Source organism: Octopus bimaculoides, chromosome 14 (assembly GCF_001194135.2).
Source record: "Octopus bimaculoides isolate UCB-OBI-ISO-001 chromosome 14, ASM119413v2, whole genome shotgun sequence".
NCBI lineage: Eukaryota > Metazoa > Mollusca > Cephalopoda > Octopoda > Octopodidae > Octopus > Octopus bimaculoides.
Window position 1 is genome coordinate 59,005,226 of NC_068994.1, and position 15,000 is coordinate 59,020,225.

The 15,000-nt window shown below is 41.2% G+C and overlaps 1 protein-coding gene across 5 annotated transcripts in view; it reads right to left on the reverse strand.

Annotated features, from left to right (window-relative positions):
* Positions 1–2,515: 2,515 nt before the first annotated feature.
* The window catches only part of LOC106875546 (DNA-binding protein Ikaros), a 40,395-nt gene continuing 27,910 nt past the window's right edge, over positions 2,516–15,000 (reverse strand). For all 5 annotated transcript variants that reach the window (XM_014923746.2, XM_014923743.2, XM_014923744.2 and 2 more), the window contains one exon: positions 2,516–9,268. In XM_014923746.2, coding sequence (XP_014779232.1) covers positions 7,378–8,865 — 1,488 coding nt within the window. In that variant the 5' untranslated portion in view covers positions 8,866–9,268 and the 3' untranslated portion in view covers positions 2,516–7,377. The remainder of the gene's footprint in view (positions 9,269–15,000) is intronic.

Sequence of the window (15,000 nt, forward strand, 5' to 3'; positions counted from 1 at the left end):
TGTATATATATATATATATATATATATATATATATATATACCATTGGGTAGTAGATTATTGATTATAAGATATAACTGGTCAGAACGTTAGCATCAGTTTCACGCTGACCATTGACCCTTCACACATGCTGTGAGGAAGTGCATAGCCTCTTTTATACTGGAGGTATGCAAAGAGTCTGGGCGGCTCAGAACTGGTAAAAGGAAAATGGAATGAAACAGTGAAAAAGAAGTATAACATTTTCCAGAAGAAAAAGAAGAGTTATTTCCCATGAACTGATGTTATCCTTTTAGTTGTGTGTGGGGGTGGGGGTGTCATTCTCTCATCCAAAACTGGACATTTCCTATGAGGGCAGCATCTGAATGGCATGCTTTTCAAGTTCAGGAAAGCACTTGTGTGAATTTTTTAGAGTGATTCTCCTCTCCACCAAACGAAGCTTTCAACTTCAGTTTAGATATGAACCCGGCCATTCCAGCAGTTTCCAGTTGATTTTGTATGTCATTCCTTCCTCTTTTAATCACCATATATACGTAGTTGGCATTGTAACATGGCACCTCACTTAGATTCTAAAAGAGGATCTATGACTATTTAGCCCTCCATTGCCCCAACATATTTCTCTATTAGTATCCACCTCTGTTCCTCCACTAACCTAAGGAAGGCCCTTCTCATGTCAAGTGAGAAAACATGAAGGGATGTGATGTAGTCTTTGAATCTGCTAGCTGCCAGAGCCCCTCATAATACAGGGCCAGTGTGTCAAAAAAAGTCTCTAGTTGAGGACATGCTTGAAATCCGCCTACTGACACCCTTTACAAGGATCTTAAACCCTAAAGGTGAGTGGCAGGAGATTGTGTCAATGTACAACAGCCTTTCATTTGATTTGCAATAAGGGTTGTATGAATTTAAATGTATGCACCTAAATCAAGTGTTATATCTATGAAATTAACCAATAGTAATCCAAAGCTCGAGGGAGTTTAGAGTGGGTCAGATCTTTCCTAAGCCTGTCCAGAGTGTGCCCAGTCATGCCTCTAGAGATAACCAAAGCATTGTCTCTATACAGGCCAAAGCAAGTTGACAGGAATTTTTTTACCAAAAGTATCTAGAATAAAGAAGCCTATGAGATTGCCGATATCTGCACTGTAGAATGCTCCCACCAATGGAGACGTCTGGGTCTGTTTGTTTGACCCAGATCAAAAGTTTATCAAACAGCAGTGTTTTCCTGGTCTGAACAATTACATCTATGCAGTGTTTCTGGCCAGCATGGCTAAAGAGTTGTCATTACTGCCTCAGTGCATTCGCATGAAACTGACAGTAACATTCAGAGCCTGTTTATACCATAACCAGTGATATATGACCCAATGGAATATAAAAATGCCCCGTTACTCACACGGAAAATGTATTTTATTTTTCTGACTTATGGACAACTAACTGATAAGTAGATATCATAAAGGAGTGTTTGTTATTTATCAAATGTGTTATCATAGGAGAGAGAGAGAGAGAGAGAAATGTAGCTTGTGTGTACAGAGCCTATGATGGGGGTGGGATTCAGCTTATATATACCAGTCTGGGACCCAGAAAGCCAAGAAGTCTTGGCGAATTTACAGAAGAGAGGAGTCCCACCCCCTTCCAATGCTAGGCCCAAAAGCAACTTTATTCCATCTTGCAAATTTGTCTTGGATGCTTACTGTATGCACACATATACACACACATCTGTGTGTTAAAATGTGTGACAGCATCACGCTAATGCAATGATTAAAAACTTTAACATCACAACTAACACACAACCATCAAAATTGTTGTAAAATCACACATTAATTAATGAATGATAAAAGAACAAGAGTTAGGTAATCACATTCATTTGCTTACAGCTGTTTCAGCTACAAGTAAGCGTGTGCCCAGAACTGAGTGGTTATGCAACATCATATAGCTTCCTCAGAACAATTTACACATATAAATATAAACATACATATATATATACACACACACACACACACACACACACCACAATCTGTCTGATCCTTTAAGTATACAAAACAGTAAAAGAATGAAGGGAAGACTAACTTTTCTAGAATGAAAATCCTCTTCCTTCACCCCTAAATACTTTTGGACAGATTTAAAAATAACCCCCACCACCCCATTGAACCTTCTTATCCACCCCCAAAATGCATGGGTGTTTCTCAGTGTGTGTGTGTGTGTGTGCACACACACGCACACCTGAATGTGTACAAGATTGTATATCTGTGTGTAGAAAGTGTATAAACAATAATGGACGTGTATAACATTGCATATTTATGTATAGGAGTGTGTGCATATGTGTGAGAATGTGTATTAGCATAATATGGAATGCAAATTAACCAAGTTCATTTGCATATCACAAGATGCATAGTTAACATTCATTAGCAAACTGTTAATGGCTAATTGTGAGTTGGTGGTGTAGAGTGGGAGGTCATAGCTTCATCAGCGTAAAAAATTTGGTCATCAATGACACACAGACATAAGATAAAGATGAGAGAGAGAGAGAGAGAGAGAGAGAGAGAGAGAGAGAGAGAGAGTCTTGAATACAATTAAATGTGGAAGAGGTGGGAGGGTAGAGGACAGAAACTGAGGTCCTAAAATCAAATAGTTTATGCCTAGGCCCCTGCACCCAGCTAGTGTCAAGCCTTCTCCACAATTAATCTTCTTGCTAACAACCATCCCATCACAGCCCTATTTACTCAGCTGTTGTAATTATATGAGAGCAGAACTGTATATATTTCATCTCCCTTTTAATGCTTCCAGTTGCCCCTCTCTCTGGAACCACTTCCTCTATTTACCCTTCCCTCATTTTCAATATCATTTCCCTCTGCCTTCCTTCCAAATTTATTTTCCACTAAATTTCCTTTCTTTTCCCCCTCAGCTTCATTCTAGAACTGCCATACCTCATCCTTAACACCCTCTATTATCTTCCAATGACACCCACCACTACCACCAGCTTTGTTCATTACAATATCCATCCCTACATACTTCTGACCTCCATCTCTGTCCCTGTGCATCCCTCTCTCTCTCTCTCTCTTTACTACACACTTGACACCATCTCCCTATTTCTCATCTATCTACATTATTCACTGCCACTTAGCACTTCCTCTGCCACACTGACCATGCATCCACTGCTGTCCACCATTCACCTCTCTCTCCATCTCTGTCCGTTTGTCACTCTCCTTTCACACTATTTCAAACTTTCCCCTCCCAATCCCCCATCCTTATTCTCTCCTTCCCTTTCATGTAACTTTAGGATGCATCCTGACACCCTGTTCCCACCATCTTTATCTCTTTTAACCACTGGCATAGCCATGTACCACCTTCACAGCAAGACCCCTGTTTTTTGTCCCTCTATCCTGCTTGTTATCTAGCATAAAGCCAGCTCTCTCCCTATTACTCCCTGCTCAGTTTAGGGGTCTCGTCTTGTGAGTTACTCGCTGACCTCGTCAGTGCTGGTGCCATGACTAAAGCATTCATTATGCTCTGTAAAGAGGCCGGCATTAGGAAGGGCATCCATGCCAGAAGAAACCATGCCAAAGCAGACACTGGAGCTTGATGCAGTTCTCTGGCTTGGACCCTCTTCAACTGTCCATCTTATGCCAGTCTGGAACGTGGAGGTTAAATGATGATGATGATGATGATGATGATGTAATAAACACATCCGATTCCACTCTCAACACATTAAGTTCTGCATCAGAAGAGGATTGAACCACTACATACTTTACAACTCTTATCTTACAACACACACACACACACACACAAACACACATCTTCAGCAATATTTCATTACGGCCACCAAATATATTATGCTTTTGTAATGTTTTCATTTGTAGCCTCAGGGTAATTAAAGTAGTGATTACTATCATCATCATCATCATCACCATCACCATCATCATCATTAAGGCAGTGAGTTGGCAGAAACATTAGCACACCAGGCAAAATGCTTAGTGGCATTCTGTCCATTCTTCAAGTTCAGAGTTCAAATTCCGCCATGGTCAACTTTGCCTTTCATCCTTTTGGGGGTCAATGAAATGAAGTCCTAGCCGAGTAATTGGCTTCATCTAATCAATTCTCTGCCACAAAATTATTTCAGATCTTGTGCCCTATATTAGAAAGGATTATCATTATTATCATTATCATTATTATTATTATTATTAGTGTTATTATTATCATTATTAAGGCTGCAAGCTGGTAGAAGCGCTGGAGTGGTGGAAATATGTTTTGTAGTATTTCTTCTGATTCTTTTGTTCTGAGTTAAAATCCTGCAGAATTGAACTCTGATTGGATAAAATAAAATACCGGCTGAATACTGGGGGTGAGCATAATTGACTGACCCCTTTCCTTTAAAAATTGCAAGCCTTGTGCTTAAATCAGAAAGAATAAATGTGGCAAGCTACCCTAAAGAGGGGTCATTCAATACATGTGGTAGGTCGAATGATGATGCTACCTGGGCCTATTTACTCAGCTGTTTTACCTGCCCAAAGATTTCACAGCATAATTAGAAGGGTGGATTATACAATGACACACACACCACCAGCCACCTACATTCAACCTTCCTTGTGTATTAACTAAACAAAAAACAACAACAACAATAACAAGCCCCAAAACAAATATATTCAGAAAATTGTGGGATGGATTGCCATATAAACGAGACTAAATATGGTGAAGAACCCAATGTTGGTAAAAATTTCCGCTGCAAGGAAAGAAAACCTCTCAAAGACAGCAACAGGGAGCTTGGACCTATGTCTGAAGCGGCAGAATGCAATATATTCCTTGGCAGCAAGGACAGAGTCTGGCATCCTTTACTGGTATTTTCACACATACACACACACACACACATTATATATGCCACTGAAGGTACCAATAGCCTGTAAGATGGAACAGCAATACTATTCGTCTAATTTATGGGGAGCCAAACTATGCTTTTCTTGCAGTCCTTGTCCCTTGACCCCTTGCCAGAGAACATGTCTTGGCATGGGGAACTGACAGGCCAGTTCCCCCCTCCCATTCCATAATGAAATGGCAAGAAATATTCTGAGTTCAATATTTAGCTACTGTAGTCATTATGCAGTAGTTATGAAGCTTTGTGATAAGCTTAATACCAGTCTGCTTGACTGACAATAGGTCCACATTCTTACTTAATTAGTAATTAGTGGTAATTGTTGCTTAACTCCATGTTGGACCACATCAAAGATACTCCAGCTTTAACCATGCTATTTCCAGGCTCGCAATTCCATCATCCACATACGATATGATAGGATTGAGTCGCCAAGTAGAGGGTTCTGCATGTAGGGATGTAGGAAGGGGTGGTCTCATAGAATCAGGGATGAAAAACAGTCCATACTTTTAACAAGAATGGCAATGACTTAGAAATAAATATCAGGGTGTATAAGTTATGTCGATAGGGTCATATATTTTTACACACACACATTTTCAACTTGCTTGCAAAAGGCTTAATACCATTGAAGGTGTGGGGAATGACAAAGAGATGGGCTAATCTCATGATCTCTTGTGGGTGAAGTTTTACCTCCAATTCGTCTACGATGGGGTTTGTCACTAGGTGCACACAACAACTTGAACTCAGCTAATGAATGAGTCTATGGATGATGTGGTGGATTCATTCACTGACAAATGAAATGTTTTGACTTCATAACAGTCCACAGCACCACAATGAAGACACGGACCGTTGGACTTCTCTCAGTGATGGATGCCCTATAAGCAATAAAAACTGTCTGGGGAATGGACCCCCATTGAACGAGGACCCCTTTTCCAGTGGTTTGACATCTAAAACAAAAAACGAACACAGGAGCCATTGTTTCTAAAGAACAGTGGGTGTGCACAAGCAGATGTAACCCCCGTCTATCACTTGCCCTTTATTTAGCAATTGCATCAAAGGTTTCTAACCCAGAACAGTGAATTACTAGATTCAATGAAGCATTCTACTGCCCTTAACAACAACAACAACAACAATAATAATAATAATAATAATAATTTCTCATAGATACAAGAGCACACACTTATAGGTGTGTGTGTGTGTGTGTTAAGGTGTACAAATGAAAGGATGGAGAAGGAAATGCACCACTGAAGATAAGAAAGATGATGATGATGATGATGATGATGTAATTGTCAGATAAGGAAAGAAGAAAACCAATACCATGCTCCCCCCATCAACCCCAGTGTGAAGTGGTGTATCACTGGTATTTAGATGATTTTTCTTTTAGTGACCAAGGGAGTTGCCATCTGTTACAACCAGCATCTCCTCACTCCACAAACATCAATGCCCTATTTCCAAAAATAATATTAATAATAAGCATTGCTCACCTTGATTCGTAGACCCAAGGAGATATGTCGTCAACAGTACAGACCCTAATATTTGACTGGTATTATACATTACCACTGTCATACCACCACCATCACCACCAGTGCCGTTACCACTGCCACCACCACCATCATCATGACATGATGTTGTTGGTGGTGGCGGTGGCAGTGTGATTATCCCCCCTGCCCTACTCCCAGTCCTCCTACCGCTCCTCTCAGACCTTCTCCAGCATCTTGCTGACCTAATCTATTTCATCTGAAGCTGGCTAAACCTCATTAGTTTAACAAGGCTGTAACATCAATTAACAATTAACCAGTATAATATAGCGTGTGTGTGTATGCATGTGTACATGCACATGTACATATGCATGTGTGTGTGTGTGTGTACACATATATGTATGTATTTTTTTTAATATATGCATTTAAATATAACTTTGCGGTATGAATGCTTGTGTGTGTGTGTGTGTGTTTAGATGAAATGGAGCTGGTCTGTGAAGAGCAGTGAGTGTGTGTGTGTGTATGTGGACGCCCGTGAGCATGCATGCAGACATGTTGTAACAAAATATGCACAGAACAAGAGAGCTTGTCAGAACTGTGGCAAATCACTGCTGCTATGACAGATATTGCTGCACTTTGCAATTCTGCACCAAAAAAGAGCAGCTTTCATTCATCCTTACTACACAGACAGCTGATTTGATTGTCTTCATTCAGTTTTTTTTTTTGCTTCAAATATTTTTGTCTCAGCTGGGGGGAGGGGGGAGGGATTAAAAACAACCCCCACCACCATTATTGGAATTCCTCTTTTTATTTAATTTTCCTGCTGTTTTCTTAATTAGTCGATGTTATTACTTGGTGTATGTGTGAATGTGTGTTTCCTTCTTTGATTTTTTTTTTTTTTAAATTTCTGTATATTTTTTTTTTTTTATTTCTTTGATTATTTTTTTTTTCTTTGAATTGTTGTATCTTTTCTCATCTCTACACCAACGGATGCTGTAAGTGTTTCTCTCCACAAAAGTAACTTGCTTGTTTGCCTGCCTGCTTTGTCTCTATGGTAACTCAGGGTCTAAATGCCAGACCAGATGTGCCATAAACTCCAGCCGGTTGCCGAGTTTCTTCAGGCATTTTCTGCAAGTGAATGGATCAGCATCGTCTGCGGAATGCAGGCTGTTGTGCAACATGCACATAGCATAGTCCTCAAACCAGATTCCGCAGTATTCACAGCGTCCCAGTCTCTTGCCATTCAATAAGTATGGAGGTAAAGTCAATGATGAGGGATTGTTGCTGTTGTTGTTGCTGTTGTTGTTGCTGTTGTTGTTGTTGTTGCTGTTACTGTTGTTGTTGGTGTTGTTGTTGTTGTTGGTGTTGTTGTTGCTGTTGTTGTTGTTGTTATGGCTGTTGACTGCAGTCAGCACAACTGAGTTTGAGATGGCTGTCATCTTGTTTGATGAGATCATGCGACGGGTGCACACTTCCGCACGTGTCACACTGCTTTTGTTGCTAGCCAAAAGGCTTATTGTACACCTTGGTGCAGTTTTTGTGCCACTGCTGACAATTGGCTCACGTTTTATAACAGCCTTCAGTGGCCTGCTGGCCTTGCGCAGGGCACTTCTGTTGGAATTGCCATCTACTGTTGCAGATTTTGACTGCGCACCCTCGGTGTCAGTGCTGTTGCTACCAGACTTCCCTGTCACCATGTAGAAGGCAGCATTGGAGCTGCTGGGCAGGGCATCGCTGGCAGTTATGGTGCTCTCGTCTCCGACGTCTGCTGCGGGGCCTACGAGAGAGTAGCCAGGAGATACGGCTATTTGCAGCGGTTCATTATCCTCATTCGAGCTGGGCTTGGAAGTCGAGAGATCGGCGTCGAACGACTGGTCTTGGAGATTGGCAGCCATGATGACAGTGGCGCTGTTGTTGTTATCATGGATATCAGCTGTGGCATTGTTGCTGTTGTTGTTGCTGTCCTGGTCACCACCAACAGCATTGTTGCTGGTGTCAGTTTTCCTATCAGATGGCTGCACGATCTTGTTGCCAATCGACGGTATCTGAGCGAGACAGAAACGAGCACAACCAAGCCATTTCCCTTCACCGTCAGTCGTACTCGTCTCAGTACTGGTACTTGGTACTCCGTCAGCTCCCTCGCCACTCGATCTTATGTCCGTCTTGATGTTATGGAGCCGTTCGTGTTTCTCAAGTTCCTCGGCTTCCTGGAAACCTTCGCCGCACTGGTGGCACAAGTGGATCTGGTAGACGTCGTGGCGTCGTAAGTGACTGCCGAGTATCTGTGACTTGTAGAACTGTGACCCGCAAATGCGGCACATGTTCTTCTGCCGATGTGGCGAGTGTATCTTGAGATGTTGCTTTACATGATCTGAGCGTGTAAAGCGACGGCCGCACAGGTTACATACATAAGGTCTTTCTCCGCTATGCACTCTCGAGTGACGCTGCAGCTGCGATGGTGTGCTATATGACCCACCGCATATCGAACACGAGTGCACCCGTTTGCGCTTCTTTGGTGCAGCTGGACTAGGCTGCATTTTCTAAACACTTTTCCAAAAAAAAATAAACAATTATGACAAAAAAGGGTTGGTTTTTTTTTTTTAAATGTAAAAATAATATTAATAAATAAATAAAAACTTCAACTGAAAGTCAAAGAACAAAACAACAAAAATACACACTGGTGTTGTGCAAGCTTTAGCAAGACCACCAGCAACTCCACCAGCAGGTTTAGCTGTGTAATTCTGTGTTATAGAGCAGAGCAATAATTTGATGCCAGTTTTTCAAAGTGTCCGAGGGTGTGCAGAGGCAGCATCTATACTTTTAGTTTTATCACATGGCCAAAAGTTGCCGGTTCAAGGTGTCTATGGTATTTGTAGTTCAGTATCATCTTGATTGGATTCATTGATGTACAGATGCTTCTGTTCATAACAGAATGGACTCCTGTAGAGAAAGAGAGAGAGAGAGAGAGAGGGAGAGAGTATGAGTGTGAGGTGGAAATGTAAGCATAAACAGAAAACAAAAGAGTAACAAGCAACAGAAATGCAGTAAATAAAACAGGTACAACAGGCTGTGGGGGTTGAGAGAGAAAAAGAGAGAGAGAGACTACTATAGTTTGCATGAAACACTGTCTAATAAATGTTTATAATTGTTTTTTTTAAGCCAAAACAATGCCAAATAATTATACAGGTAAATGGTTTGTACTTTTACATGGTTATTTCAATAATTCGGGAAACAAGAAATCTTCAGAGTAAAGGTGTTCTTATCTATCTTACAAAATCTTTTGAAAAGAAGTTTTCCTAATATTGAAATTTTTCAAAGTTGCATTGTTTTGGCTGACAAAAATATAATTTAAAACATGTTTATATACATATATATGCACGCACGCACACGTGTGTATCCCCTTAAACAAGAATATTATTGATAGTGACTTCAAAGTTTCTGCTAATTAAGCTATTGTCAGACAATGGCTCAACTCACCAAAGTCACTGTCAACGACATTCTTGTGTAAGACTTGTCCTCTCTGAAAGCATAGAGTAACTCATCAGATTAATGTGAAATTGTTTTAATTGTAACTGAACATAAAAACAAACTCACACACACATACACACACACGTGTGTGTGTGTGTGTGTGTGTGTGTGTGTGTGTAATGCACATATCTCAAACACATACATATAAACATATACATTGCATACACACACTGCTATTACCAAGAGAGGGTCTCAACGTGGTTTTTCAAGCTGCTAGAAATAGCAGCCAAATCTTCCTCAAATCTTGACTTACCACCTTATGTATAGGAATAAAGCATATCAGATAATGTACAAGACAGCCATCAAACTGCTCAGGATAGTCATGGTTGGATGTCTCTGACCATGGGACTGTTTGATCAGCCTTGGAGCTGACCAAACCAACATTACTGGCCTCTCTGGGACTTGAACTAACAATTCAAGATTGCCAGGTGCTTTCATGTGTACAACTTCTATTTTGTAACTTGAGAAGGGGCAACTTAATTTTTATCTCAAAGAGGTTAGGGGCAGGTCAGGACTACAACAGCTCATGGCCAGTCCTTCCCTCAACTGGTGGAAGGAAGGAAAGGAAGAAAGACGGAAGCTATTCTCAGCATGGAGGCTTGGTCTGAACACACCCAACAGAAGCTACCCCAAGGGGTGGAAGTGTTAAAACAGGAAATGGTTGAAGTCTGTGTCCTAATTGGAATCGAGTAGTGACACCCAAGTATGGTGGCCAGGTGGTGGTAGGTGACCGACTTTACCATTTCTGTGACCCAGCGCAACGACTTAGAAACATAAACCCCAGAATGCAAGAGAAGTTCTTTGTCGAGAGAGAGAGAGAGGGGGGAGAGGAAGAGAGAGAGGGGGGAGAGAGGAAGAGAGAGAGAGAGAGAGAGAGAGAGTAACTCTAGGTGTCTATGTTTGATAGCCTTTGGAAATGTAGGGACCTGTCTCCTCGCAGGAACAAAGCTAACTGGAACCCACAATCACCCTTTTTTAAGTGACAGAAATCTAACTATTCAAAAAAGAAAAAAGTTGCTGTTTTTGTTGTTGTTGTTGTTGTTGTTATTCCGCTTTGTGTTAGCCCAGATCCATCAGATCACCTCTAAAAGGCATTTCCAGTCATCTTTTTAAAGAATTATGTAGAACTACATCATATCTAATGTGCCCTTCCATTATGTAAGACAGTAGTAGTGGTCGGAGTGAGATTTGGTTGTTATTTTTAGCACCAAGTGGCTGGTAAAATGAGATCACTTGATGCTGAACCTTAAACATAACAAAACAAATGTTGCAGAGGCTTGCTTGATATAAGTAAAGTAGGGATGTCAAAGCATTAATGAAGATAATAGGAATGAAATAGTGATGATGATGATGATTGTGGTTATAGCTGTTGTTGTGAATGGTGGTGGGTGGTGGTGGTTGGTGGTGGAGCTATTTAAAGAAAGGAAAACACTGAAAAAGTGTGGGAAGATGAAAGAAACAAAAAAGTAGGATTCCATAAACATTCTCAGTTTGGGTTTCAAAAATAGGTCAATAATCTGACCTAAATAGATTACATCACCTAACACCACCACCACCGCCGCCGCCGCCACCACCACTGCCAAGAACCCAACAGGAAACTTCTATGAGGTGATTCCACTGGCTAGAAAGAGCAGCCAGATCTTGCTCTAGTTACAACCTATTGTCTTACAAAAGAACTCATTGCATAATATAGTCTAGGGATTGCTGCACATGGGAAAAATATGGACTGGTCATGGCTGGAATGCTTTTGACCACAAGTCTGTTAAATCAGAGCAGTCCTGGGGCTAAACAACTCCCACCCACATCCCAAATATTGCTATTACTCTCGCCCCCTTATGAGTAGAGTTGGATCACAGATGTTTATAAGTTAGAAATTTAAAAATGGAAAACACAATGATTACTGTTAGGTTAAAGTGTTGGATTAGTCTCAATGTGATCATGAGTTCAAATCCTACAATAGATATTGTGTTGCATCCCTTGCTAAAAAAAGAACCATTCCACCTCACTCCACATTGCATTTTTCGTGTCAGAAAAGAAGAGTCATCCAAATGTAACAACACTGATTTGGTTCAATCTTGGATCAATGTCTACCTTAGCATTTACATTCAAACTCTTGTAATTCCTTTTGTTTTTGTACTGCAAATAGCTTTTTTATCGACAGACATAATATTTTAGCAATAGTTTTCTAAATTTGATGAAGGGCCCTGCCTAAACCATCACATCTTTCCTCTTCTTCACAGCAAAGAAATATCCATGATCCCAACAAACAAAATGGAAAAGAGGTTGCTCTGGAGGATGGCAAGGTGGGTGCGCTGAAAAATCTGCTCTAACTCACAGGGCTTGCATTTAGGATAGCCATCTCCACCCTGATAGGGGTGAGCAGGGTTGTGGTCTAGGGACCAAGAACGCTGGAGATCTCTACTGCCACAGGTTTGACCACAAACCTGTCAGAGAGCAGCTGATATTTTGCCCTTCTCAGCCTGATGAACAGCAGAGCTTGGGTTGGTGGCTGAACACACCAAGTTGCTGCTGGAGGTGCCACAGAATGTGGCATCTCAGATGAGGAGCCAACTACCATGGAACGATATGTTCTAGCTTAGATTTAGACTTGCATCATGTACAGGGATCTCTCCATCACACACATCTTATTTTAAGGTAATGAGAAATTCCCATCATACATGTGTGTGTGTGTGTGTGTGTGTGTGTGTGTGTGTGTGTGTGTTGTGTGTGTATGGTGGGGGTACAAGTGTGTATTTATGTCAGTGTCTCAGCTCAAAGCTCCCAAACCAACTGTTATTCTATGCCACCTCACTAGAATCTGCTACATTTAGTAGATAGAGACTCCCTCCCCTTGATGAAGATACCAATCACAACAGGCACCACTGCACCCACCCCCACCCCCACCACTCGCTAAATAAATATATAAACCATAGAATTGATGTCCATGTACCCCAGAGAGAATGCTGGCAATGGAATTGGGACTCACAGCTTTGCTTCCATCTCCATCTCCTTCATCACCCTAACCCTGAGCCCCATCACAACTTCTTTTTCTTCTTCTTAGGACAGTGGAAGAAGCGAACAGAGCAAGTCTCAGTGTCCACAATGTCTATTTGTGGCTTTCTAACAACTGACCATTTGACCAGATGGACGGCCCGGTTGGTGGGGGAAGTAGAGATATGTGTACATTGAGTGCAAAGTAAAGGGATATCTGAGGCAGGTGGGTGGCACTGGTAGGGGGTGGTGGTAAGAGTGAGGGAGAGAGAGAGAGAGAGTGACAAGACAGGGAGACAAGACAGTGAGGAACCAATCAATTAATTGTATAAGACACACACACACACACACACACACAAGGTCAGAGAGCATATTAGTCTATCCATTCAGAGGCCAAAAATAAACAGTGTGGTCAGTGAGAGGAAACATGGTCAGGAGCAAGTGGTGGGGTGGAAGTAGGGTGTTCATAATGACAGTGGAACGATAGGGTGGTGGTGGTGGTGGTGGTGGTGGTGGAAACAGGTTCATAATGTGTATACACACATACATACTCAGAGAAATGCAGACATAATTTGAAGGTTACGTAGTGCAAATGTTATTATTCAGACCCAGGTCAGTCAGGACTGACCTGGGTCTGTGATCAAGTATTTCCACTGCTGGTCATCTTAATATACAGATTGCCCAGGAAAACATTCAACAGTGTGTCTTTCTGAGAGGACAGAGTTTTCCATGGTGGAGTTTTTGGTGATATAGTATAAATGAGGTGCTACACTACAACATACACTGCAATATTTCAGTATAGCAATGTACTACATGCTGTTCTAAAGGCGTTCCAACTGTGACCATCCTGTCTTTTATTTTTCCATTTGCACTGTCCAATGTGTCCTTTTACTAACACAGTAATGAGATACGAAGGAGAAGTGACTGCTATTTCTAGTGGCTGAAATAACTACATTGAGGTTCTCTTGTTTGATTGTAGTAGTAGTAGTAGTAGTAGTAGTAGTAGTAGTGGAATGGAATCAGAAATATTGGCTACATGTCTCAGTAGTGATGGTGGCAAATACAGATTGTTTGTCGTTATCAGGCAGTGGGTGGTGAGGGTGGAGGGGCTGCCAGAATCGTTAGCAAACTGGACAAAACACTTAACTGCATTTCATCTGTGTTTACACTTTGAGTTCAAATGCTGTCGAGGTCAATTTTAGCTCTCGTCCTTTCTTGGTCAATGAAATAAAAAAAACAGTTGAGCACTCACTCCTGAGGGGTGGAGGTGTTGATGTAATCGACTGACCCCCACCCACAAAATTTCAGGCCTTGTACCTATAGTTGAAAGCAATGTATAACAAACATTTGATATTCTGGTCGCTCACACATGATCACGTGATCAAGGATGTGGTGGTGGTGGTGGTGGTAGGGGAGAAATTGCCTGTTTGAGAGAAATGCTTCAAGCATTGCAGTGGCGTTAGCCAGGCCTGTGCATCCAGATGCATCGTGAGGAAGGAAACCAGTTGACATTCTTTGTCTGAATATTAGGGACATGTGGAATCATGTCAATCACCTGTTATCATAGGAGAGGGTCACATGATCTGGAACTATCAGTGAGAAATGGTTACACACACACGTACACACGCACACACACACACAGAGGCAAAAATTGACAAAAAGATGTCCTGGAATATACACACATACATAGGATACTATTACAGAAATACATACTCTGTGATAGAGATATTGAGATGCACACACACACACACACACGTGTGTGTGTGTGTGGATAGATAGAATTTGGATAGATTTAGTAAAACAGTCCAACCCATGCCAGCATGGAAAACAGACGTTAAACGATGATGATGATGATGATGATGATGAAGAAGAGGAGAAAATGTTTCTAACATAAAAGATTGAAATTTTGATTTAAATATTTCTAAAATGAGAGATTTTTATAAACACAGAACTAAGGAGTCTGATGTGGTTTGGAGTCAAAGAAAGAGAGGGAGGGAGGGAGAGATAAAGTAAGGGTGTGTGTGGGTGTGTGATGTAAATATCAGAGCATTGCCAGAATATCTAGGATTCTTCAATAACACCGAACAATGTGTAACTTTGTTTCAACTGTAACCATGGTTACTGTCTCCACCATCAGTATCATCATTGCTGCC